This window comes from Typopeltis vanoorti, chromosome 7 (genome assembly GCF_054136105.1).
Source record: "Typopeltis vanoorti isolate ZY-2024b chromosome 7, IOZ_Tvanoo_1.0, whole genome shotgun sequence".
NCBI classification, from domain to species: domain Eukaryota; kingdom Metazoa; phylum Arthropoda; class Arachnida; order Uropygi; family Thelyphonidae; genus Typopeltis; species Typopeltis vanoorti.
This window is the reverse complement of record NC_143555.1, coordinates 56,612,234-56,639,820: the sequence shown is the minus strand read 5'-3', so window position 1 is coordinate 56,639,820 and position 27,587 is coordinate 56,612,234. Positions and strand designations below refer to the sequence as shown.

The 27,587-nt window shown below is 36.8% G+C and overlaps 1 protein-coding gene across 1 annotated transcript in view; it reads left to right on the top strand.

The window, feature by feature from the left end:
- The first annotated feature begins 1,049 nt into the window (after nucleotides 1-1,049).
- Glo1 (Glyoxalase 1) overlaps nucleotides 1,050-27,587 on the top strand; it is an 88,168-nt gene continuing 61,630 nt past the window's right edge. The window contains exons 1-3 of the mRNA XM_090395880.1: nucleotides 1,050-1,464; nucleotides 23,108-23,182; nucleotides 23,274-23,356. Coding sequence (XP_090252006.1) covers nucleotides 23,117-23,182; nucleotides 23,274-23,356 — 149 coding nt within the window. The 5' untranslated portion in view covers nucleotides 1,050-1,464; nucleotides 23,108-23,116. The remainder of the gene's footprint in view (nucleotides 1,465-23,107; nucleotides 23,183-23,273; nucleotides 23,357-27,587) is intronic.

Here is a 27,587-nt window from a genome sequence, read left to right as displayed (position 1 = left end):
ATCGATTAATACTGATGTAAAATGAACTTCTTTTAGCTCTTCCTCAATCTGCTTTGTCGCTAATGGCGCAATAACATTGGTTATTATTCCCTTGCAATTTGTTTGCGAACACCTGAATTTATCGTTGAAATTTTTTTTCACGATGGTTGTGGTGCAGTCCATAGAGTTAAAGCTGTAGTTATGCACCGCTGTGTGATACACGAAAATTGCTTCCTGCGCTCCCTGTGATAACTCCTTTTCCCTTTCACTCTTGGTTTTCACAATTAAAAAATTACTTATATTGCAGTTGGAAGCCTTACTTCGAACAGCAGCTTTATGTTTTTTCGTTTTCACGTGGTTGACTAAGTTTGACCGACCACCATGCGAAATGCAAAATTTACAGTTACCCAGTACATAAAGTACATTCTACATTTTTATCAACACCTTTAATGAAAGGAAATTCTCTTCTAATATTATCATTAATACTATACTTAACGTTTCTGCATTATAGCGGTAGAAAACGATAAAAATTATAACTCGCAAAGTATTGATCAAGTAAGATACCATTATAACAGAATCATAGGAAAAAAGAACATAGCCATTAGTTACTATTGGTTATTACTAGGTAGTTATATTATTTATTATACTAATGATTATTATTATAAATAATAAATAAATAAAATTTATTATTATCAACATTGTAATAGAATTTGGCACTAAAAACGAGATAAAATCCGTTTATCCATTTTTTCCTGAAGGATACTTAAAAAAGCGGGAGACTTTTGGAATTAATTCGGGACATTTTTATAAAAAACGGGACTGTCCTGGAATAAACGGGACAAATGAGAACCCTATGGTACCCTGATTATTATTATTATTTACAATCCTAGGTTGTCTGAAGAAAAACTGTTATTGATTCGATTCTAGTTACGAATAGAGGAACTTTTTCTAGGCCTTTCATCGGTAGGCTCCCTAGTTAGTCAACCTTTTGCAAGTACAAGTAGGGATTTATTTCTTCAACTCAGGTTTTTAAATCCGCGCAACTCAAAAAAATCGAGTTAGAACTCACATTATTACAACAATAGGGTTTAGGGCCTCGAGATGGCGATGTTGCCTATCTTACTTTCCCGCCTGAGTGCCTTTATTCAATGATAGTCTGAGCTCATTACAGTGACGATGTGGAAGCTGTTACTCTATTGTTATTTACATCATATCTCCATGGAGCACTGAGACACCATACAAATGCCAACATGTAGGAAGTATTCTGCACTGCGCGATCCACCCTACAGAACTTTTAATTCTGTGTTCATTGGCTCGTTTTTCTGAATTCGTTGAAGTCCTAAGATCAAGCTTGTTGAGTGACTGAATTTTTTAAATCGTTAGATGGCACTGTTCTGTAGATTATTATAGCATTTAATTTATCACTGAATAAGTAACTATTACAAGTTTAGTAGCTATATCTGTGCAGTTGCAGTCAGTGTATAGGTAGGTTTCGCATGTGTAAGAAAATTAACGATCTTATTTTATATCATGATAATGTGCATTACTGGTTTTTGCTAGTAAATGCACAATCCATGAAACGAAAACGCGGCAAATTTTGTTGAAGAGCTTCAACTAGGACTTGTGTTCTATGGATGGAAAGATAGTTTGCAAGTCGTTCCACCCCCCCTCACACTCCGAATTCTTTGCAGAATTAAAAATTATCACTGCACGTTACATACAAGAAGTAAATACAGTATATAAAAATACTGGTACAGTTTCATTTTAAAAAATAATTTTGAAATCTATGATTGGTATGAATCATGTAGCTGGGCACAATTGTTTTAATCCTATGTGAAATTGAAATTAGTGTAGTTGTAATCACATGAAACAAACATAATATTTATGCAAAGTTCGTGACAGTTACGTTATTCCAATACCAGAAAAATAAACTTACCCTAGATGTGCCATGTTAAGTGGTGGTAGTATCAATCATATGATAACACAGTATACCAAGAGCTTAAAAAATAATAAAATCAAATAACAATATTCAGAATAGTAATAATAAAAAATGATATCATAACAAAGAACAACACAGCCTACAAAGTCACATAATAATAAAAACAGATATATATATATATATATATATGTTAAAAAATACCAAGCAATTTTAAACCTGGTTTTACTCCATTTCCCAAGTAAGCAAACAGACAAACAAGTCAAGTTTGCGCCTGCAAGTGCTGGAAGTCTAGCTGATCCTACAGGTAGTGCAAGACCAAGGCAACTTGTGGTAAAGGTGGCATAAGCTCTGATCACTAATCTTAACATTTACCCTTAATGTCAAAACACATCTCCAAGGAGGGGATGTATGATGTTTTAACCTTATTTCATAAGGTTAAAACACCTTATGGTAACTTGTTCTGGTAAAATACTTATAAGCTCTGTATTACTAAATCTTGGTATTTCTAGCCTGGCTCCCACTGATGAGACCTCAATAAAGGTCGAAACCGGTCTGGGTAGTGGCCCCTTGCCTTTAATACAAAACATCATACATCCCCTCCTTGGAGATGTGTTTTGGCATTAAGGGTAAATATTAAGATTAGAGATCAGAGCTTATGCCACCTTTACCACAAGTTGCCTTGGTCTTACACTACCTGTAGGATCAGCTAGACTTGCATTGCTTGCAGGCGCAAACTTGACTTGTTTGTCTGTTTGCTTACTTGGGAAATGGAGTAAAACCAGGTTTAAAATTGCTTGGTATTTTTTAACATTTATTATACCCAAGGTAAAATACTTTCTACACACACACACATATATATATATATATATATATATATATAATCAATTTAACAAAATAGGTAACAGTAAACATAATACAATAATAATAACAAAGCAAGCAACAGGAGGAAATATTAGCTATAACACTGCATCCACTTTTAAAATGAGAACTTATGCAGCAAATAATCAGAATATTTGCTTTTGTCTGAGATTCTAGCAGAGCAGAAACAGCCCCCCCCCCAAAAAAAAATAAAACTAAAATAAATAAATAAAAAGGAAACTTCCAGGTGAAGAAGAATTCAGTAATACCATTGACATCAACAGGAATCATAATGCTATTATTAACAGGAAAAAAAAAAAAAAAGAAATAAAGACAAAAACAAACACTGAAAAATGAAAAAGCACCACTGATGCTATCAACATCAGTAATAATATCAATAACAAATGAAAGAGAATCACAAATTATACAGAATGTTACATAACAATGTTGGTTTAATCATAAAGATAAATTTTTCAAACTTCTTTGCACATAATGAGAGGTCTGGAAGTGGTGGTGGTGGACAAGGACTTAAAATTCGGGGGGGCCACATTGGATAATGGCAATGATGCTGAGGACTCTGATGTGCAGAAATAAAGAAGAGTTATGATTCAGTTGTATAAAGCCTTGATAAGGCCGTGTATGGATTATTATGCACAGCTTTGGTCACTGGATTTTCATTGTGACGAGGATATGTTAGAAAGGTTCCAGAGTTGATTTACAAAGGTATAATGATTTACCAAGGTGGTCAATGTACAATGTAAGTTGCAAAGCCTTGTGAATAGAGGGGGGGGGGGAAGAATATGATCAAGGCATATAAGTTAGTCAGGGGTTGTTATCAGTTTGACATGGAAGACATTTTTCATAGAATGGGAGGGGGGGGGGTCGAGCAAGAGGCCAGCCCTGTAAATTGTATTATTGTATTAGGAGAGTGTGAACAGAGGAGTAAGGAGCAGATTCTTTGTATGGAGAGTGGATTGTATTACCTGAGTGTGTTGTGAATGTAGACACATTGAATCAGTCTAAGGCATGAATGAATGATCTGTGATAGTGTTGAAAGGTTTCCACTTCGTTTTACTATAAATTAAAGATGCCAAGAAATTATATTCTTGGTTTAATCCCTTATCTAAGTATAAGCCAACAAAGTTTGCACATGACGTAACTCGATGACTGGATAACTCATGTATAGAGGCTAATGACTTCAAATTCACTTGCCTTAATATCCCATAATGCAAAGCATATATCTTTATGGACATATATAATGTTATGTATTATGGGAAGGGTCACTATCCAGACTGGTTTCAACCTTTTCGAGGTCTCATCAGTGGATACCAGATCTACAATTGACATTTATGTCTTTAGGGGTGAAGCAAGATGCTTTTCATATTCCCCACTATCTGTTGTGGTTACAATGAGGGTAAAATTTATAAGCAGTTTGCTCGCCCTGAATGGGAATGGAGATTATGCATTGCTATAGGAGGTTAATATAGCTTTTGGTCTTCTATGTTTGAATATGTCCGTTGCCTCGTATGCTGCAGCTTGCTGAACCAAATCGTTGGGGTGTATGGACGTCTTTAGGATAAACTTAGATGCTAAGGATTGTAGGAAAGAGAAAATATAGGGAATATTTGTATCTCTATAAAGTTGATGGTTTCTAACATACCTTGGGGCATTCAGAATCATTCTCAAGCACTTGTTCTGTACTCGTATTTTGATAATGTTAGTGTTAGAGGTGTGGCTCCAGGCTGGAGAGGCATAGGTGATTATAGGACGAATCATCAACTGGTATAACTGCAATTTGATTCTGTTGCTGAGCTTGCTATTTCTCTTAATTAGTGGATAGATCAGAGCTATGGCTTTAGATGCCTTTGCGCACGTAGACTTGATGTGTTGGTTGAAAGATAGCTTTTTGTCAAGAATTATACCCAGGTATTTTGTTTCTGTCTGCCAGGGAATTTTAGTATTGAATAGTAACCTGCAGAATTGTGCACCCCGTTTCTCCTGGGTAGGGCAAGTGCACTAGATTTGGCTTTTGTGTTGAATGGTAATAATATGAATCACCACTTTCCTCCCCAAAGCTAACTTATACATGGAAGACTTCAAAGATCTCTAGATTCAGCAAATCTAAAGCCCAAAGTTTGGCTCAGATATGTTGACAATATATTTGCCATTTGGGCCTCACAGTTGGCAAACATTAGATATACTTATAAACCACCTAAACAAACAACACAAACATATCCGATTTACTGTCAAGATTAAAAACAAAAACTCTGTTCCATTTCTAGATACACTTGTCACACATCCTCCTGGGGTGGTCTCTCCTTCATCATCTACTGCAAACCTATACACAGAGGCCAACACATACACAAAGATTCATACTATCATCCAACACAAAAACTAGGAATCATCAACATCCTCAAATATAGAGCCCAACATTTGCTCCAATGAAGGCACTGAAGAAGGAATATGAAATTATTAGAAAAACATTTATAAAAAAAAAATGGCTAGAACAAAAAAACAGTTCACAAGATCCTCCACAATAATGCCATGGAAGGTAAAAAAATTACAAATTATTGGAAGCATAAAGTTGAGAATGAAAAAGCTAAAATACTCTGGGATTTCAAAATCAGCCTGACAATAGCTTGGAATGTAATACATCCAATATAACAGTAATTGAAAAAGGTGAAAACAAGGGTGTTCAGTTTATTCAAATATCAATACCAGGAGATAGCTGGATTGACGATAAAGAAACTGAAAAAAATTACAAAGCATCGCGAGTTGCAAGTCGAAGTTGAACAAATTTTGCAAAAGAAAACTAAAGTTGTTTCCATAATAATAGGTGCTTTAGGCGCTGTCCCCAAAACACTGAAAAAACATCTAGAAGCACTCGAGTTAGATGGATTAAAAACCAGGTAGTTGCAAAAGGCTGCTTTGTATGGCACAGCATTTATATTCAGAAGGGATTTCCACAATTCATAGGCCCTTGAGTAGGACTTGAATTAGTGGAATATAATCAGCCTTTTAATTAAGACTGAGGAAGCAAATCAAACTTGGATGAATAATATATATATATATATATATATCTATGTGTGTGGTTCCCATCTCTGAAAGGTTATTAGTAAATCTGTAGTATATTTGCACCATGGGTGGACTAAAGATTTTTTTTCTCCATTTTTATCAATTTTATATATTTTTTGTAATTTTTTAAAATTCATTTTTACATAGTCTAGAAACCCTGCACTAGAGACTAAACATTGAACTTTTACAAGTTACTTCAGGCCTCCAATAAGCAGGGTGGTGGGGATCTCAACACTAGGCGATGAAATTCATCTCCTACATAAAGACAATCACAAACATCCATGCCTATGGTGGGATTCAAATCCTGACCTGTTGGTTTGAGAGCAGATACACTAGCTACTCAACCAGCCAGGTGCAGGCTACTGTACATAACCAACATTCCAGCATCATGATATCATTATGGTCATTTGTCTCTGGATTCTTTCTGGTATTTCTGCATCACAATGAAAACTAAGTGACCAAATTTGAACATAGTAGTCCATGTGTGGTCTGACCGCTACCTCCTTTTCCTTACTTGTCAATGTACTTTTTTATCATAGTAGCAACGTGATGTGCAATCTTTGCAATGTTTCCCCTCAGAACTTTAGTCCAATGTCAGCCATCACCCCAAGATCCTAAATCTTATCCACTTTCTGCAGCTCAGCTCCACCGATACAGTGTGTAACCTTATATCTGTGCACCCCAAAGTGCAAACCTTAAATTTATTAATATTAAAACTACAACCATACTCATTTATTCAAGCTGAAAGTCTTTGCAAACCTATCTGTAGAAAATTAACACCAGGAATACACATGATGATTCTTCCTAACTTTGCATTGTCAGCTAACATTTGAAGGCCTAAGTTCGATTTTTGTCATTATGAGAAGAATCTTTATATGGGTTTTTTCATTTAAAGGTGAGTTAGCCGATCTCATATGGAGGTAGCTGGGTTTTTCATCTCACATACAAGCAAATCATCCTTCAGAACATATGCAATTTACAGACAAAACATACTGTTGTTGGTTGTGTGGTGATGGGTGGCAGATGGTAGTTAATGGTAGCCTAAGGATCCTTGGAGGTGTCACATAATAATAATAAAGTTAAATAGCAGGAGTCCAAGAACAGAAAACTGAAGCACATCACTGGTCACATTTTCTGAGAACACTGGTCCATCATATACAACTTTCTGGTTCAGTATTGTTCAGAAATTGAATCTTCAATCTGTATTCAGTCCTCTGTAGCATATACACCAGCGTATCATGTGGTAGTGAAAGAATCAAAGGTGTTAGCAACACACCTCTGACTCTTTCATTTCTAATTCCTGTAATATTTGCCTTTGTTCTGCATGTTGCACAGCATCAGTTATACCAGTATGATATACACTGATAAAGTGCTCATTAAATAACTTCACTATATCCTTTGGTATAGTCACTTTGGTACCATAATTATTCACAATATCACCCTTACATAATTCATCTTCCTCTTGCTTGTCATATAGCATAAAAATTCCCTTGGATTATCTTTGACCAGACTGGCCAATCTCTCTCTCTCATACTGTAGTTTTTCTTTTTTTTTTATCATGCTTGTCACTTTTCCGCCCTGCAGTCTATGTTCCTCATGCATACCTTGTCCATAACATCTTCTTTTTTCACACAGTTTGCTTGATTTCACTCTTGCTCTATTTATTTGCTTAAATCTTGGTATACAGTTATGCATGCATATGTCAGATGCTTTCTAATCAATTCCCATGCTCTATCATTGTCTTTTTTTCAACCTGTGATGCTCATATTGGTTGACTTTGTACCCTTCTTGACAGTAATCTTTTCCTGTTTGACCAGTATTTCTCAAGAAATATTGGTCAAACAGGATTAACATTTCTCAAACCAAATCAGAACCTTGTTTTGCCAACTAATGGCAGTGTTGATACCTCATTCTTAACCATATCCTCTGGAGATATCACCAAATCTAACATCCAGAGACCTTGTGTTGCTTCTATTACATGCTTCTTACAAATAGTTATCTCTTGAAAACTCAATAGATTCACTCTCCTTGTTTCCCATACACTATCTCTTCCTTCTAATCCATATTTCTATAATTAAAATCTTCCATTAGGATCACATTCCTTTTGCATGCCCAACTAATTTGCCTCAAAATAGGTTGGGCTTGTAAAAGTGCTATAACTTAGGTGACAAAAGCATGTTTCCCAGAGGGAGCAAAGTGAAAGAATTGGTTGTTTTAGCTAGTAGAAATGATTTGAAAGGTTAAAAATGTGCAATGAGAGAAGACATGAAAAAATTGTTGAGAAGCAAAATAGAAGAGCAAAGAAGAAAAGAAGTGGGGGTATTGCTCATGATAGCTGAAGAACTTGAACCAACAAAAATAGAAGTTAAGGAGAACCTTAGATCCCAGAGAGATAGTTCATTTCAGGGCTATCTGGTGTGAGACAGAAGTCAATATGACAAAATACATTGTTGATTGCTGCTATAGATCAGGAGGAGAACAGAAAAATATGGATGCCATGCAGCCAAGAAGTTATTATGAGAGACTTCAGCTATGGGTACATAGATTGGAGAGAATAAAGAGGATATGGCAAGATGGAAGTGGACTTTATATAGTTTACTAATGGAGGATTACACGAAATAGCATGTCATCGAGAGAACCAGTGGGTTAAGAGTGCTCGATCTAGTAATAGCACCAGAAGATGTAATCCATAATCTAATCCTAGGATGCAAAGAGTGAAAGTGAAAGAGATGTTTATTTGGGCTGGTACAAATGATTTAGCAGATGACAAGTGTGGTATGTGAGAAGACATGAAAGCCAAAAACTCTTCCCCCTTGTTCCTTTTGTCAAGTGCAAAAGCCCCTTAGACCTCCCACTATCCTGACACTATATTAACTACGTTATAACCAACTCATTACAGCCAACTCTTCATTCTTTAAATCCATCATACTTTTATTCTTTTGATCAACAGTTTCTCTCTCACTCTCTCTCTCAGTCATGCGAGTTTTAACTCTTGTTTCAATCCTATCAGCCACCACACCATACAGACATTTTCATGAGTATTCTCTGTTTCGTCCATTGCTTCAATCTCATAACCTGAACCCACAATTTTGACCTTCATTTTCATAGCATTTTTGACATACTTTCCTACCACTATCATTCTAACCAAATTCCAATTGCTTTTTGGCAATGCATACATCTCACAGACTTTGCACTGTACGAAGTAAAAATATTGTTCTCAGCTGAGGAACAAAATATTGTTTCCCATATAAGATGGATGGCTTGCATTTGAATAGATTTGGTGTTTTAACTCCTGTTTTGTTTCAGGGCTATCAGGAATCTTCAGACAATGTTGTTCAGTGAGAGTTTGGAAGTGCAGAGTCAGGGAAATTATACTCTTTTTTCAGGTTATTTTGGAAGTAGCGGAATAAACTACATTTCCAGCATTTCTTACCATAGGCTTACACTGCATAAAATAGTTCCTTAAATTTTTTACGTTATCACATTGTGTGGTACTTTGTATATAATTATTTTACTGCATCCTTACTTGCCAATGCTAGAACTATATGTTTCATACCATTAAATTGTTACAGGGAACTTATTTTTAGAAAATGCAATCATCTATCACGTGGTTTCTGACAGCCGCCAACTTTACCCTAAACATGGCAGAGATGACTGGTGGTGTTGGCTCTTGTATTCTCACTCGCGGTAGTCCTAAATTAGTAAGGTATCCTAAAGGCAAACCTCTGAGAAGCTCTGAAAAGCACATCATACTAAATGTTTAGCTGATTTATGGACGAGAAATCCTGATGAAACGGTTGCAATATTGTGAAGCAAACAGCAGAACTTACAGGTGTAAGCAAGATGGCAGTATACCACATGAAGAAGGAACTGACCATGACGGGACAACTGCATATGCTGGGAAAGAAGAGGCCTAGCGCCATAGGACTATGCACATGCTCAGTGAAATATGACGAGTTTACACTGTCAGAAATTCATCAGAAAGTGCACGATTTCTTCCGAAAGAACATAATTCCTACAATATATAAAGCAATGACTGCTGTAAACAATGATGAAGATCTCCCTCACATTTCATTAACAACAACGTACCAGTTGTTAAAGGACCTTGGTTTTGTTTACACCACAAGAAAGCAATCATTGGCATTACTTGAAAGGGAAGATATGATTTTATAGCATCACCAGTATTTGCGTTCCATCAGGAAATATAATCACGAGTGACGAAAAATTTATTATACAGATGAAACCTGGGTGAATGTCGATCACACCTACACTAAAGTTCTCCAGGACACGACAGTAAAAAATGCTCGTCAAGCATTTTTATTGGGCTTAATGACAGGCCTGAAAGCACCGAGTGGAAAGGGGTCTCATATAATCATAACGCACACTGGCAGCGAAGACGAATTTGTACCAGGGACCCTTTAAATTTTACGAGCACAGAAATCACTAGCCGATTATCATAAGGAAATGGATGGAAAGCACTATGAACATTAGTTCACGAACATGTTTTTGCCAAACATTGAGCCTAACAGTGCTGTTGTAATGGACAATGCGCTTTACCATTCTGTCCACAATCTGATGCACAATCTGAAAAATATGTCATCTCAGGCTACACGCAAAAAGTACATTCAGAAATGGCTGAAGGAAAAAGGAATCGGTTTTATTTCTGATACGATGAAAACAGAACTATTGAACTTAGTGTCAAATGTCAAGCGTCAGTTTCAACAATATCACATTGACAGTATTGGCAAACAGAAAGGACACACAGTTATTTGTCTTCCACCATACCATTGTGAACTGAACTCCATAGAACTCATCTGCGCACAAATTAAGAGGCATGTTGCAGTTAAAAATACAACTTTAAAAATTTCAGGTGTTGAAAGACTGGTCATGAAAGGATTTCAAAAAATTACACATGGAAAAGTTGCATAACCCATGTTATTGAAAAAAGAAGAAAAATTCTGGTTCCTTGATGGAATGATAGACGAGGTGGTGAAAAATGTGTGTTACACGGTAAATGACAGCTCTGAATCCTTTATTTAGTGAAGATGCACAATCTGATGATACTACCCACAGCCTGAGTGGTGGTGAGGAGCTTCCTCATTAAATTAATGAAGGAATAACAGTATGAAGTTCACTTTTTAACGTAAACAGGCACTGCTTATCTTAAGCCAGTTTATAATAAACTATATGACATCTGCTTTGTTACAGCGTATCAGTTAATTCCAGAAAATCCAAAAGCACACAGTCGTATAGAGTCATCTTGGCCATGCAATTTCATATTAGCAATCATAATGTAATGTTATACATAGAATGGTGTGATTTGGGTAGTGACAGCTTTTAGGGGATTTTCTATGCATGTGCTTAGGTACAAACTCAATGCACTTCACTGTTGCCGTAGTAACAGCAAACTAATATCCTGCTACCTTCAGAAGCGGTAAGGCCAGTAGTATATTTCTTTACTTCCAAGATAACCTGAAAAAGAGTATAGAATGTTTTTTGTTTGTGTGTTGGGGCTGATACAGGTGAGCACAGGTCCAGATGACCTAGAGGTTAACAAATGGGAGAGTGATCACATGACACTAAATGTAGCACCCCAAGTTCTTAACCTTAGTGGACTAAGCAACACAGGGTGTATGGGAGGTTTTGTGATGAAGGGGGATATTGCATGTACACTGATGCCAGAAGTGTTCAGAATAAAGATTAGGAGTTTTTGGTATGGTTAGCTCAACTTGGCCAAAAGTTATCTTGGTTCACTGAGGATGATATGGTTATAGGAAGAGAATGCAAAGGATATGATATCTTCAGAGAGGATAGAAGGAACAGAATGGGTTGGGGAGTGGTTTTACTAATGATAAGAGAGGAATTTAAGCCAAAAAGGGCAAAGATTCAGAGGACAGTTTGAGGCTATCTGGTGTGAGATAGAGGTGCCAACAAGATGAAATATGTAATTCATTGCTGCTATAATTTATCCAAAGGCTATAAGAGAGAATGTAGATGACATGCATTGGCAAATTAGGATGATGAGTGCAGGTCAAGTAATTATTATGGGGGAGGATTTCCACTATGGGGACATAAATTGGGAGGTGGAATGTCACAGGCAAGGAAGGAAGTGGAATTTATGCAGCTGCTGAGAGATAATTACCTGAGTCAGCATGTAATGGAATGGACATGAGGTTCAAGACTGCTGGATCTGATCGTATTATTATTACACTCTCCATGAAGTTAACAGACTCATCGTAGGAGGCTCATTCAGCTGACAACATATTTATCATACTGAATCTTAAAATCCTTAACACTCCCTACAATAACAACATATTCTGGTAATGTGTTTTATTCACTGATAATTCTCCATGTATAAAATCTACTCCTCATGCCCCCTCCTCACCACACTTATATATAACTTTTGGTGATGGCCCTAGTTCTTCTTCTCTTGCCTTCTACTCTTTTTGTAATCCCTTCTGGGTTAATCTAGGCAATTCCTATCTGCAACAGATCCATTGTCCCAAAACTGCTGCTAATCTCATTATCATCGACTTCTGAGGGATGGATTGCTACACTTGGATATTTCTTACAAAATTCCTCAGCAACACATGCATAAGAATTATTAGTGAAATAACTTTCCACAGTGAAAACTCATTGAGACTGGAAAAAAGACATTTCACTTCTACAATGAACAAAGCTGCATTGAGAACAACCTGTACACATCACAGTGAACTTAGCATCTCCAATAGCTTGTAATAATATGATGGTGACATCGAGTGGTATAAGATGATTATAACGATTTGAAAACAATTGGTGAAATTATTACAGTGCCAAGTGGGACAGCCTCCAAGACTACTGTGCTTCATTCCCATGGTTGAACTATTATTTTTGGTCTTCAACTCCAAATATATGCACCGAACGTATCACCAAAGTAATCCTAACTGGCATGGAAACATACATTCCCTACACTTCTCTGAATTTCTGTCCCCTATCTAAACCATGGTTCTCCAAAAGATGTGCCAAAGCTATACAAATGAAAAACCAAGCATGCCACAACTGGCTCAAATCAAGAACTCCATCCACCTTCAATGCTTATACTGAAGCCCGAAACAGATGCAAGAAAACTATCAATGCTTCCAAAAAAAAAGAATTTGAATGGGCAAAAAGCAGGAAACTTTCAGCCTGCCCAAATGGCAGCTGTGCATTTTGGTCTCTTGCCAAAGCAAAGAGACCAAAATGCCTTTGATCGTAACTTTTGCCCTACACTACTCCCACCCTGTCATACCCAGATGGTTCTATTGATTGCGTCATCACCCACAGAAAAAGCTAATCTCCTGGCTTCACTTTGCCTCCAATGCACGCACAACTAACAGTGGCAATTGTCCCCCCCCCTCCAGTCATTTCAACTGCCCAACATACAATGCCCTATCCTTTTGCCAGAAAGAGATCAGAAACTTGTTATCTAAATTAGACACAAAATAGTCTCCTGGCTTGATGACATTCCTCCAATTGTCTTGAGGGTCTGTGCACCAGAACTGATTCCTATCCCATGCCGCCTGTACATACTCTCTTACTCCACTGGTATATATTTTCCAAAGCCTGGAAATTGGCCTATATTCAACCCATTCCTAAGAAGGGTGACAAATTACTGCCATTTAACTACCGCCCAATCTCACTCACCTCCGTCCTACACGATGGTTTTCTCCATCATGTAGGACGGTGGATTTTATCATATGGAGAAAACCATAATTTCTCAATTCCTACACTATCTCAAAGGCATCTCAAAGTTATTAAGCGACCAGGAGTACGGATTGCATCGCTGCCGATCAACAGGAGATCTACTCTCATATATCACCCATCTCTGGACAAATGCTATGGAGAAATTTGGCAAATCTCAAGTGGTTGCACTTGATATCTCTAAAGCTTTTGACCCGGTCTGGCACAAAGGCTTACTAAGCAAACTCCTATCATTTGGACTGTCTCAGGACTTCTGCAGCTGGATTGCCAGCTTTCTGCCTGGACACACACACACTATGTGTGATAGTAGATGGTCATCTCACCATCCAACTAATGTGCTTGGGGGGGGGGGGTTCCACAAGGTTCTGTTCTCTCAACCCTCTTCCTTCTGTATATCAATGACCTACTTCACTTGACCACTCCAACCCAATACATAGTTTTGCAACAGTACATTGCTCCCCTCCTTTTCATTTGACAAACCTTACTCTACACACCTCACTTCAACCTACAGAACATCAACCACCGCTGCCCTCAATTCTGACCTCCAATTTGGGCTCAGATAACCTCATCAACTTTAATTCTAATAAAACCCAGTTCTGTTTTATTTCTCACAAAAAAAAGAACCATTTTCCCCTAATATTATTTTTGATAACACTAATTTCCAGACAAGATGAGATTTCTCTTCTTGGAATTACCTTGATATCAGGCTTCTTCTGGCATAAATACATCACAATTGCATCCTCAGCTTCTAAAAAACTAGTATTTCTCTTTTACTCATGACATTACTTCATCTTTAAACAGCTGTTAATCTTATACAAATCACAAACCTGCCCAGCTATCGAATACTGCTCTAACATTTGGAGTGGGGCTCCTAAAAGTTTCCTCAAATGCTTGACTCAATGCAGAAGAGAGCATTTGGGTTGATAAATGACTCATCTCTTACCAACTCGCAATCCTCACTTTCACGTAGACGTTTGGTCTCTGCAATTTGTGTATTCTATAAATAGTTACATGGCAAATGTTCATCTGAAATAGCATCAATAATTCCCCCACTCAGTACTAAGCCCATTAGAACACATACAGCTGCTGCCCAACATCCTTTCACAGTACACCTTGAAATCCACAGAACAAGTTTCTTTTCCTCCTCCTTCATCTTGCTACTGCTGTACTGTGGAACAGTCTTTCCCCTGATGTATTTCCCAAGGAATACAATATACAGGCTTTTAAATCAAATGTAAACAAGTATCTCCTTTCCCAACCCATACACGATACTATCATAATATAGGTTGATGGCGCTAGTGGGTCAAGCGCTACGGACGTGTTTTGAAGAGCTCCTGATTCAGATAAGTTTTACTAGGAATAATTAAGTGTATATGCATAATTGTTTAACTAAGAGCGGCCGTAAACGTTGTACGCTACCGATATTATTAGTGTGGGGTTTTTTTCTTGCTTAAACTAAATACAAAAACGTTAATATTAGACCTAGTAACCTGCAGAGAAAAAAAAAAAAATGGCGGCGGCATTGTCATTCCATGATTTTAATTTGGATTTCAGTCGGTTTGTTAAGTGTGAGGTCTGTTATATGTATTCCTTCGATTACATAAATGATTTGTGGATGTTTAGTGCGGATGGAAGAAGGGTGTGTGCGAAATGTGACCTGAACGAGGAATTGATGAATGCGAATATGAAGTTGATGACAGAAAGTGCTAGTACCGATTGTGTCGTGAGCGCACGTTTGGAAGAGAAGGATGGTGAGAAAGACAGGCGAAAAAATGTTAAAAAATCAGGAATAAAGAAAAAGAGCAATTTGACAACCGTAACGGATGTTAAAAGGGACGAAAGTGAGGCGGAAAGAAACGAAATTGAGAGAACGAATGAAAGTAGAAATGGCATGATGCAGAAATCGCAAGTAAAAAAAAAGCGAAAGAATGAATGATAGCGAAAAAAGAATGACTGATGGCGAAAGTTGGACGCACGTTGGAACGAAAGTACTGAACCAAAGAAAGATGAATGACAGTAAAAGTGAGAAGAATGATAGCGAAAGTTGGATGCATGTTAGTCCGAAAGTACGGAAACAAAGAAAGATATGTGAGAGTGAAAGTGAGAAGAATGATAGTGAAAGTTGGACATATGTTGGACCGAAAGTACGGAAACAAAGAAGGATGAATGAGAGGGAAAGTGAGAAGAGGGGGTCGAGAGTTAGAAAGTTAGAAAGATTTAATGATAGAGTGAATGTGTCGCAAGGTTCGGAAAGTGAATTGGATTGGATGAAGCAAGAAATGAAATGGATGCGGAATGAAATTAAGAGAATTCAGGTCAAAACTATTAAAATAAATCATGATGACATGAAAGAGTTAACGAAAGATGAGCGAGTGACGTTGTATGGTGACTCCATTATTAAAGGTGTGCTAGAGGATAAAATGCACAAGGTATGTTTTCCAGGCAGTAAAATGAGTAGAGTGATTGAGGCATTGAATATGAGGCAGGAACGAGCAAAAGAGTTAATTGTATTAATTGGTACAAATGATTTGAGAGAGAACAAAGAGCATGTCAAAATGAATGTCAGGAGACTGCTTGGAAAGATAAAGGAGAATAGTGTGACAGGAAGGGGGTGGTCAGTGTGTTGATTAGGTATGATTGTGGTGAAATGAGGCGGAGAGCAAGGATTATGAATGATATTCTGGCTGAAATGTGTGAGGAGATGGGAGTACAGTTTGTTAATGTGTGGAATGAGTTTGAGGGACGAAGTGAGCTGTATGGGAGCGATGGACTGCATTTGAGTGGTTATGGTGTGAGTCGCTTGGAGAGACTGCTGCTGGAAAGTGGAGAAGTGAATAGAGAGAATGAATCAGATTGAGAGGGGAGTGATGTGGAAGAGCAGGAGAGATTGAAGGAGTGGAAATGAATGGGGAAGTGAGTGGTATGAGTATAGAAAATGAGAGAATGGGTGTGCAAGAGGAGCAGGGAAACGGGGAGGCTCAGGGTGGACAGGATACACAGCGTGAGAAAGGTGGATGCTCCAAGAGGAGGTGAGAGCATGTGTAGGCAGGAAAGAAATGGGATGACCAGGAATCAAGAGGAAACAGATGGAATTGCAAAGGGTTCTAAAATGAAGACGCAGAAAGGGAAATGGCCCCAGTCCAGCATGGAGAGATCACATCGAGTGAGTGGTATCAGTGGAACTAGCTGTAGATCCAGAAATGAGGTGTTGTGTTTGTATACCAATGCTAGAAGTATAAGAAACAAGGCGGATGAAATGGTTGCACTAATTGCGTCTGTGCACCCAGAGATTGTCGGAATAAGTGAGACATGGTTAGATGAGGATGACATCCTGACAGGAATGGAGATGGAAAGGTATGATGTGTTTCTTGAGGATAGAAGGGGTAAAAAGGGAGGGGGAGTGCTATTGATGATAGAGAAAGAGTTATGTCCATACAAGGTAGAGATGCAAGAGGGAAATGGGGCCAGTGGTTTTGAGGCAGTATGGTGTGAGATAGAGGTGAATAGAATCAAATACTTGGTGGGATGTTGTTACAGACCTGCTAATGTGGATGGTGGTGATAGTGAAATGTATAGTCAAATAAGCCAAGCATATAAGGAAAGGGTGATCATTATGGGTGATTTTAATTATGGCAATATAGACTGGAATGAAGAGATAGCAAGTGGAAGTAAACAAAATGAGTTTCTTGAGTTTTTGAGGGATAACTACCTCAGACAGTATGTAACAGAGGGCACAAGAGGATTAAGGGTCTTGGATTTGGTCATCTCATCGGAGGATGTAATTATCAATGAGGTATCAAATCATCCACCAATTGGTGAAAGTGACCATGAGGTGATTACTTGGGTGGTTGCCAGCAGTGCATGGACCCCTGTGAAAAAAGGGTATAAGTGGAACTACAAGGGGGGTGATTATGAAGAGCTCAGGAGACAGCTTGAAGGTGTAGCATGGAATGAGGAGTTAGCTGGAAAAGAGATCAATGCAGCTTGCGGTGTTTTCAAAAAATATTTAGTGGATGCAATGTCTAAATGTATACCACGGGTGAGAAGGTTAAATAAGGTAGGTGTGAGATGGATGAATAAAGAGATTAAGCATGCAATACAGAGAAAAAGGGCACTGTGGAGGCAGCATAAGAGAAGTGGAAGTAACCAATTTCATGAGGTCTACAAAGACCGGGCAAGGAGGGTGACTTGGTTGGTGAGAGTAGCTAAAGAGAGGTATGAACAGCAGTTAGCTAATGAAGCCAAAAAGTATCCTAGGGAGTTCCTTCGATATGTAACCAGCAAAAGAAAGAATGATTATGGAAGGATGACATTGATTGGAGGAAATGGTATAAAGACAGCTATTGCAGAATGTGTGATGGAGATACTTAATGAGCAGTTCATAAAGATCTTTCAATCTTGTGATTGTGACTTCATGGAGAGATTAAGAGCAGTTGATGATGGGGAGGAGAGACTGACTGTAAGTGAGCAAGAGGTGTTTGGGGAGTTGAGTAAACTAGATGTAAATAAAGCTGTGGGACTTGATAATATATCACCGCGTATTCTGAAGGAATGTGCCAGAGAGTTGACACCTGCCTTGACATATTTTTTTAATACGAGTCTTGCACTTGGTCAAGTCCCTAAAGAGTGGAAGGAGGGCAAGATTGTGCCACTTCATAAACGAGGTGATCGAACTCAAGCATCAAACTATAGGCCTATCTGTGTGTCAGGTGTTGTGGTTAAGTTGTTGGAGAAGCTTGTGAGAACTAGGATCCAGAGTTGGGTTGACAACAATGGTATAATCTTTGATGGACAGCATGGATTTGCTAAAGGGAGGTCGTGTTTTATTAATCTACTTACTTATTACAATAAAGTGACTGCTTCCTTGGACAGAGGAGAAGGATACACAGTAATATACTTGGATTTCGCAAAAGCTTTTGATAGAGTACCTCATGATAAGTTGACAGTCAAACTAGAGCAGATGGGGTTGGATATTAGATTACTGCATTGGATTGGAGACTGGCTATCTGGTAGGTATCAACAAGTTGTGTATGGGGGTGCAATATCCAGGAAAAGGAAAGTCACTAGTGGATGTGCCTGAGGGATCTGTTTTAGGGCTATTACTATTTAACTTGTATATTAATGATATTGGCGAAGATTTGGATGGAGATATTCAGTTGTTTGCAGATGATGCAAAGTTGGGACGAACCATAAAGAGTAGTGAAGATGTTGTGGCCTTGCAAGAAAACTTGAATAAATTGAGTGATTGGGCAAGCAAATGGGGATGTGAGTTCAATGTTGCAAAATGTAAGGTTTTAAAATTTGGAAAACAAAGATGGGATGCAGAATTTATGCTTGGTGAGAATATATTGTTGGAAGTAGAGGAAATAAGAGATCTGGGAGTGATAGTGGATAAGGATCTAAAATTTAGGGGACACATCGCCAAAATTGTGAAGACAACACAAAGACTTCTGGGAATGATGAGGAGGACACTGACGTGTAGAAGTAGGGAGATTCTTGTTCCATTGTATAAGGCTTTGATTAGGCCACACATGGACTATTGTGCCCAGATTTGGTCACCTGGTTTTCAGAAGGATGAAGAGATGTTGGAAAGGGTCCAAAGGCGACTGACTAAGGTAGTTTCTGACCTCTGGAATGTCGAGTATGATTAAAGATTGAAAAGATGTAATTTGCAGAGTCTAGTGGAGAGAAGGAAGATGAGAGATATGATAGAGACCTACAAGTTGGTAAGGGGTTGTTATAGGATCAATGGTGGAGAAGTTCTACAGAGAATAGTGGGAGATCAGGGGAGAACCAGAGGTCATCCCTGGAAACTGTATAAAGAGGGTGTGAGTAGGGGAGTGAGAAGCAGGTTTTTTTTTCGTGCAGAGTTGTGAATGATTGGAATGCCTTGCCTGAGAGTGTGGTGTCTGCAAGGAGTTTGAATGTGTTTAAGACCTGGTATGATGAGATGTGTATGAGATAAAGGACCTCCTATATGAGTCTTTGACTCCATGAGGTCTTGTTTAATAATAATAATAATAATATTAATAATAATGATCACCACACTCTCATGTATGGACCCAACATTAAAAAAAAAAAAATTGGTACAAATTCAAACTTTCAGTTGTACGACTTTATGATCACCCTGTAATTTATATCTGATTGATTCTTTTGCAGTTACCATTGTTATTGATTTCTTCATTGATATTTGCATGTTAAAACTGCTGGATATTATTATTATCCTAAGACCCCATTGAGTCACAGATTGATCTGGACGGTCCCTTTGTGTCATACACACAGCTCATGATACCACACCTTAAACACATTCAAATTCTTGCAGACACCATACTCTCAGGCAATGAAACCCGTTTCTCACTTCCCTGCTCATACCCTTTTTACACAGCTTCTTGTTTTGACCTCAATCTCCCACCATTTTATGAAAAACTTCTTCAACATTAATCCTATAACAACCCCTTAGTAACTTGTATGTCTTTATCATATAGCCCTCTTCCTCCTAACCACTAGACTCTGAAAATTGCATCATCTTAACATTTCTTCATATTTAACATTCCAGAGATCAGAAATTATTTCAGTCAATTGCCTCTGGATCCTCTCCAATATTTCTTCATCCATTTGTAAACCAGGTTTACAAATGGATGAAGAAACCAAATCTGTACACTACTGTGCACACATGTACACTAATGTGCACTCTGATTATATGGTCTAATCAGAGCCTTATACAATGGAATCTCCTTACTTCTACAGTCAGTGTCTCCATTATTCCCAGAATTCGTTCTGTTGTCCTCACAATTTTGGCATTATTTCTCTAAACATATGATAGTGGATAAGGATATGAAAGATCCTTATTCACTGTCACCCCAGGATCTCTTATTTTCTCCACCTCTAAAAATATATTCCCATCAAGAGTAAATTCTACATCCCATCTTTGTTTTCCAAATTTTAAAACCTTTCATTGTGCAACATTGAACTGGCATTCCCATTCCCATGCTCATTCACTCAACTAAGTCTTCTAAGGCCAAAACATCTGCTCTACTCCTCATTGTTCATCCCAACTTTGCATCATATGCAAAAGTTGTATATTCCCCATTCAAGTCTTCCCCAATATCATTAACATACAGGTTACACAGCAATGGCCCTTAAAAGACCCCCTGAGTTTGATGCTTGAATTCAGTCACCTTCTTTATGAAGCAGTACAATCTTTAGAATTGACCCAATATAAGACTCATTAAACAAATATGTCAAGGCAGATGTCAGATCCTTGACACATTCCTTCAAAATATGAGGCAACATATCAAGTCCCATAGCCTTATTAACATCAAGTTTCCTTAACTCCCCATAAACCTCTTCATCACAGTCAGTCTCTCCTCTCCCCCCCCCCATTCACTGCTCTCAAACTCTCCATGTTGTCACATTCACACGGATAAAAGACCTTTATGAACTGCTTGCTAAATATCTCAACTCTGCAGCAGTTGTCCTTATGCCACTTTCTCCAATCATTGCCATCCTACTATAATTGTTCTTCTTTTTGCTGGTTATATATCAAAAGAATCCCCTAGGATTTTTTTTTTTTTTTTTGGCTTCATTAGCCAACTGCTGCTCATAATTGCTGAAGTTTGAATAATTACTTTTGAAGACCATCTTCATTTTATGCAAATAATCTTCATATCCAACCAAATTTAAATTTTATTCTATTTAATTTCTGTCATAAATTCCATTATTATTTTATCCATGCTTATGTTAATTAAACATGGACTTAGAATTACCTTGTCTGATTCCTCTTATAGGAATATTTTTGTGTATTTTTGTATATCTTATTGCGATATCTTATTAAACATTCATTTTTTGTGTATGTATATCCTTAACTGTTTGTAGTCAAGAATATATACAAATGCTATTACTTCCAGGACATCCTTTAATCTGATTCCATAAAAAAACTTCAACGAAACACATAAATATTGGTTTGTTATATTCTACTGCTTTTTCTATTATTTATTTTATAACAAATATAGTACATAACCTTCCTTTGCAGAAACCTTATTGTTCATCATCATAATTTAGTCTTCATTCTAATTCTTGTTTGATAATTTTTGTACATGTTTTTAGAGTGGTACATAAGTTTATGTCTCAGTAGTTTTGGGGTTCAGATTTTGTTCCCTTTTTAAATTGATATTGTAATATTCATTCTCCATTCATTTGGAATCTGTGATTTCTCAAATATATGTTGAATTAAATTTCATTCCATTAAATTCCAAGTTGCATTTGATTATTAATTCCATCATTTCCAGATGATTTCTCAATTTTGAGATGACTTATTCTATTGAATTGTTATTTATTTCAATTTCATCTGTTTTCTGGATGTGGTATTTCAGATATTTTTATTTCTCCGCCATCATATAATTTGGTAAAATAGTTTCACCATTGTTCTCTTTCTATGATTGGTATCTTTATGTATTTACAAATTTCTTTTCTATAATTTTGGTTCTTCTGTGCCCTGTAAAGTCATATTCCAGTTGTTTTGAATAACCCTCCAAATATTTTTGTTATACAAGTCTTATTTTGTTATTTATTTCATTTTTTATTGTTTTATATTCTTCATATTTAGCTATGTCTAGTAAATGTTTAAGTGCAGTTTTTTATTTGTTTGTCTTTGATAGTGCTTTTATTTCTTCAGTATATCAAAGAGTCCATCTTGTTTGGTATTTTCTAGCTTGTTTTGGTCCCAGTGCTTCATATGGTGCTTGTTTAATGTTCATTTTGAATTTTTTCCAATGAGAATTTATATCTTCATTACTGATAACATTAGTTTAAAATTGTTTTTTTAATCTATTTTGGTAAAGTATTCTTATACTGTCTTCTTGTACTAATTCAACCTTAAATTTATTTTCTTGTGTGGATTACAAAGTTTAGTTGGTAGGCAGAACAGAAGGGACATTAAAGAAACTTAAGTTATTCAAGGAGTTTTATATGCTTGACATGAAATTTTTCAATACATAGCAAATAGAGAAAAAGAAGATTTGGATTCACCCCTAGAATTTGTGTAAGCATGTGGTGTCAGTAAGGGTAGGGTGTGTGTGTGTGTGTGTGTGGACCAAATTTTTTCCTGAGAAAGTCGTGAATGAGTGATTACCAGAATTAATTGAGTACTCCGATATGACAGTAAATGAGTTTAAGGAGAGGAATGATAGGTATTGTGCGTAGAGAGGTTGGTATGGATCTCCTGTGATGAGTCTTGCTTCCATAAAGATAACCAGGTAATACCTTGTAATAATAATAACAATAATAACATTTTTGAGATCTTCTAGGAGGTGCATTATAATTAAAAACAATATTCTTGACAAAGTTTTTACTGCTAATTAAAGTGTCTGTTGGATTTACATTGTGCTGCCTTTGCATTTTGTAGGTTAAAATATATTCAAATGTATAAAGCACTTTAATCATCATATGTCTTCTGCTTTCATTTGTTATTGTTTTATTTAAAATGATTTTTACTTGCATATTTATTTGTTTATAATCATCATTTATATTTATATTCAGATTAGAAAAATGAGTTCCATTTTGAGTGACTCAGAAATAGAGCAGTCATGTTCAAAACCTGATCCTTTGACAAAGGTTAGTGAGTAATGATCCTGTGTTTTTATTTAGTTCCCATTAATTTTTATAAGTTCAAAATGTAATATTTATTCTTTATTTGTTTTTGAAGGACTATATATTTCAACAGACGATGTTTAGAATTAAGAATCCTAAAATTTCTCTTGACTTCTACACAAGAGTTCTAGGAATGAGGTATGGTACTAAATCGAAACTATTATACTTAATAGTTTAAATATAGTATGACTTTGATGTAATAGTTCTGAATATAATATATATCAAATTGGGATATCGGATTGTGTAATCCGATATCCCAATTTCATTCTGGGAAAATGTCTTATTATGATGTAAAGTTTTAAGAATTTTCAGTTACTGTCATTCTTACATCCTCTTAGACAGATTACATAAAATATGAAAGTGGGTCCATGGATTTGCTTAGAATCGGAAGTTACCATCATTATTAAATTCTTTTAACTGAATTTTCTGATATAAAATGCTTTTATGAATGGAAGTCGTGTAAAAACTGACCAATAATACCACAAACGTTTTGAGTGGAACTTTTTTTCATGCTTCCTGAAGCAGAGCTTTATTTATTCAGATGACTCCTGTTCATACATTGGGTGATGAAATTCATCTGCCATCAAAAAAAGCTAACTGAAATTCATCTCCCAGCTGTCCAGTGATTTTCATAGGCATGTTACTTTAAAAGCAGGTAGTTTTTGTTTCTTTACTTGTAAATTTAAAAGCAAGTAATATATTTTGTTTATGCCTTTGTAATTTCACCCTTTCATTTTTTTTTTATATGGCCCATATCAAGAAGTTGTAGAGCCTGATAAGCACATTAGTGACATGTGTGAGACAGTCATCAAATTCTTAATATGTACCTTCGGGTATGCCAAATAATATGATTGAAAGATTAATTACATCATTACTAGCTTTCTTTTGACAGTTCTCCTCCAAATTAATCAGTTATCTGTCAGAACTCTTATACTTCAGTGTTCTAAAACACTTCTTACTATATCAGTCCTCTCAGATCATAGTCTTCCTCTAGGTTTTTTCCCTTGATATCCTGACAAAAAAAAATACTTGTTTCTTTTGCCAGTCTTTCCTTTCTTATCTCTGTTTAAATGACTATAACACCTGAGATCAGCTCTGCTCACACATTCCTGAATGCTGACAATGTCATGTTAGCATTCCTTCCAAATATCCTTGTTTTTAATATGATTCTGTCATTGATGCCATCCGTTTCCTCCATCCCTTCCTGATTATTCTCAGAGCTCTTGTATCTGTAGTGTAGTCTTCCATCAAGTGTTTTATTTTGCACCTAGTTTTTAGACCCATAAGTTAAAATTGGTTTGAGTATGATCCATACAGCTGGTTTAGTGCTTTGACTAATTTTTGTATTATTCCATATAAATTTATTCAGATGACTCCTTACCACACTAGACCTGCTTTGCTAATTGTTGTCTATTTCTATATTTAATTTGCCATCTTCATTATGCTTAAATAGCTGAAATGTTTTACTTGTTCTATAGGTTCTCCATTCAGAATGCAGTTGAAGTTTTCATTGTTCCTGCCTATTTTCATAGTCACCCAGCCCACTAGTTTGTTTTTCAGACTTAATGATGCTGTGGATTTTCTGTAGATTCATAATATTCCCAACATATTAAGTATTGACATATGAACATGTATACATAAAGTCTGTGCAGTTAGCTGAGTAGCTGAGTGGCTGTGCGCTTCACAACCATATGCCTGGGAAAGGAGTGTCCTGGGTTCGATTCCTGTTGCTGACATGAGAAGCTTAGGATCTTTCTCAGACATAGCCAAATTAGCCTGTCTTAGGTGTGAACTGCAGGGTTTTTCTCCCCAGTTGAAATTTCAGGATGAAAAACCTGGGGTTTTTCATCCTGAAAGCAGACAAACCGACCTTGAGAACTCAATTCTTCTACAGACATAGGATACACCGGGAGGCATAGGGCTAACCACCTTATCCTCGTGTAATGGTTGCGATTAAATGAATAGGGAAAAAAACCCTCAACACTGCAAGATAAAAGAGGGGAAAAGGAAGAAGAAGAAACGTGTATACACAAGAAAGTTTACTACTAATCTAAATAACTAGATATTTTTACCTGAAACTGAACATCATTTGAACATATTTGTGAAAAACATTTGCCCAGGATTTGGAGGTTATGAAGAGAGAGAGAGAGAGAAAGAGAGTGGTAAGACAATCAGAGATTTTTGGAAGTCTTATAACATATATCAAAGAAGAGATATCATAGGAAGAGATTTCTGAAAAATATTCAAACTCAGTTTGGAAGAAAGTGTGCCCCAACTTATAAATACCTTTGAAGTGTTTCAATAAGAGGAAGAAAATATGAAACAAGTAGCAGAAATAATTTTGTTCACAGCTGAAGTGGATACAAAATGCAAATGATGTTGAAGAGTTACTTGAATCTCATAGTAAAGAAAATTTGATGTAGTTTGAAGCAGCAAAAGTATTAGGCTGGTCATTCTGATGCTCCCCATGAACCAGAAGAAGAGCCACATTGTTTCATTTCTAAGGAAGTGATGATTGCATTTCATGAAATTATATCTGAGATGGCATAAATTGAGAAGCTGGATCCAAATTCTGAATGTTTCTTAAAAGTGCAAAAAGCACTTGAAAATTATTTGCATGTTATAGAGAAATCTACAAGAAAAAGAGAAAAGCCTAGAGTTCAGTACTCTTTAGATAAGTTTCTCCCACAGATTGCTCTGGACCTTCACTATCTAAAAGACTTTCATTCACCTCAGTCCATGAGGATGATCCACTAACTCCTCCAAGAGCTCCTTCTTGCCCATCAGTAAATTAAATTAACTATCACTAAATTAACAACCCATGTATGCTTCTGTTATATCATGATTAGGGTAGTGTATATTATTATTATCTAAGACCTCCAAGGAGTCAAGGACTCATCGAGGGAGGCTATAAATCACCCATATCAGCTGTCATACCGTCCATTGAATTCATTCACACTAGATCCGCTCACTCACTGCTCTGTGAGAGAAAAACCAAGCTCTTATCCCTTTCTTGACTGTGAACAAATTTAACTTCCATGGATGCCCTGTGTTCTTTCCCCACCTTCCATATAACGAAAAATTTCATCAGTTGATATCCTATAACACCCATTCGAAAGTTTATAGACCTCTATCATATCATCCCTCTTTCTCCTGTTAACCAGTCTGTAGTCCACATGCTCACAATCTGTCTTCATAATCTAAATTTCATAATCCAGATATAATTGTTGTAACTCTTCTTTACACTCTTTCCACAGCTTCTTTATCCCCTTGGAACCAGGAGATCAAATCTGCACACAGTAATCGAGATGTGGGTTTATCAAGGCCTTATAAAGAGGCAAAAGGACTTCCTTATTCTTATATGTCAAGGTTCACTTCAACATTGCAATTATCATCTGAGTTGTATTGCAACTTTTGGTATGTGACCTTTGAACTTCAAATTCCTATCCACCATTATGCTAAGATCCCTAGCCTAATCAGTTTCTTGTAGCATAACCCCGCTAATATAATATGCAGCTGGAAATCTCATCACACCAAAGTGCATAACTTTACACTTACTAACTTTAAACTGACAGTCATTTTCGTTTGCCCGAATTTCCAGCCTATTCAAATCATTTTGTAAGTGCTGGAAATCAGCAGCATTCCTGATTGTCCTGCCTATCTTTGCATCATCAGCAAACAATTGCATATCTCCTGTTAGATCCTTCCTGATATCATTAATGTATAGATTGAACAACACTGGCCTAAGGACTGAACTGAGGTACGCCACTGGCCATCTTAAATTTAGCAGATTCGCACCCACCGTATAATAACTTTGTGATATCTGCCTGTCAACCATTCACCGATCCAAGTGAAGGATCGGTTTGATTTTATCCAACTTGGTCGTAACATTGTTATAAAATATGAGCAAATTGCTAAAACATGACCTTCCTTTAGTAAAAAATGCTGCTCCTTGCAGAGTATAGCTTGTCTACTCATTTCTGTATGTGAGTTCTTATCAACTTCTCTGAAATCTTCACTACTACACCACAGATACTAATAGGTTAGTAGTTAGACACATCAGTTTTTGCACCACCCTTGTACAATGGAACTATTATATATTCCTTCCATTCCTCTAGTATCATTCCTTAGCTGAGATTCAAGTTATACAAACATGTTAAAGGCCTAGCCAATTCTGCTGAACATTCCTTTAGAACACCTGCTGCTATTCCATCTGTCCCTATTGACAAATTCTTATTCAGGTTATGCAACAACTCTTCAACTTAATTTCATGCACCTCTAGTTCTGCATCCAATGTAGCAGTATTACTGTGCACCATGTTACATACACCTGGTTGATATATCTTAGCAAAGTGAGCACTCATTAACTA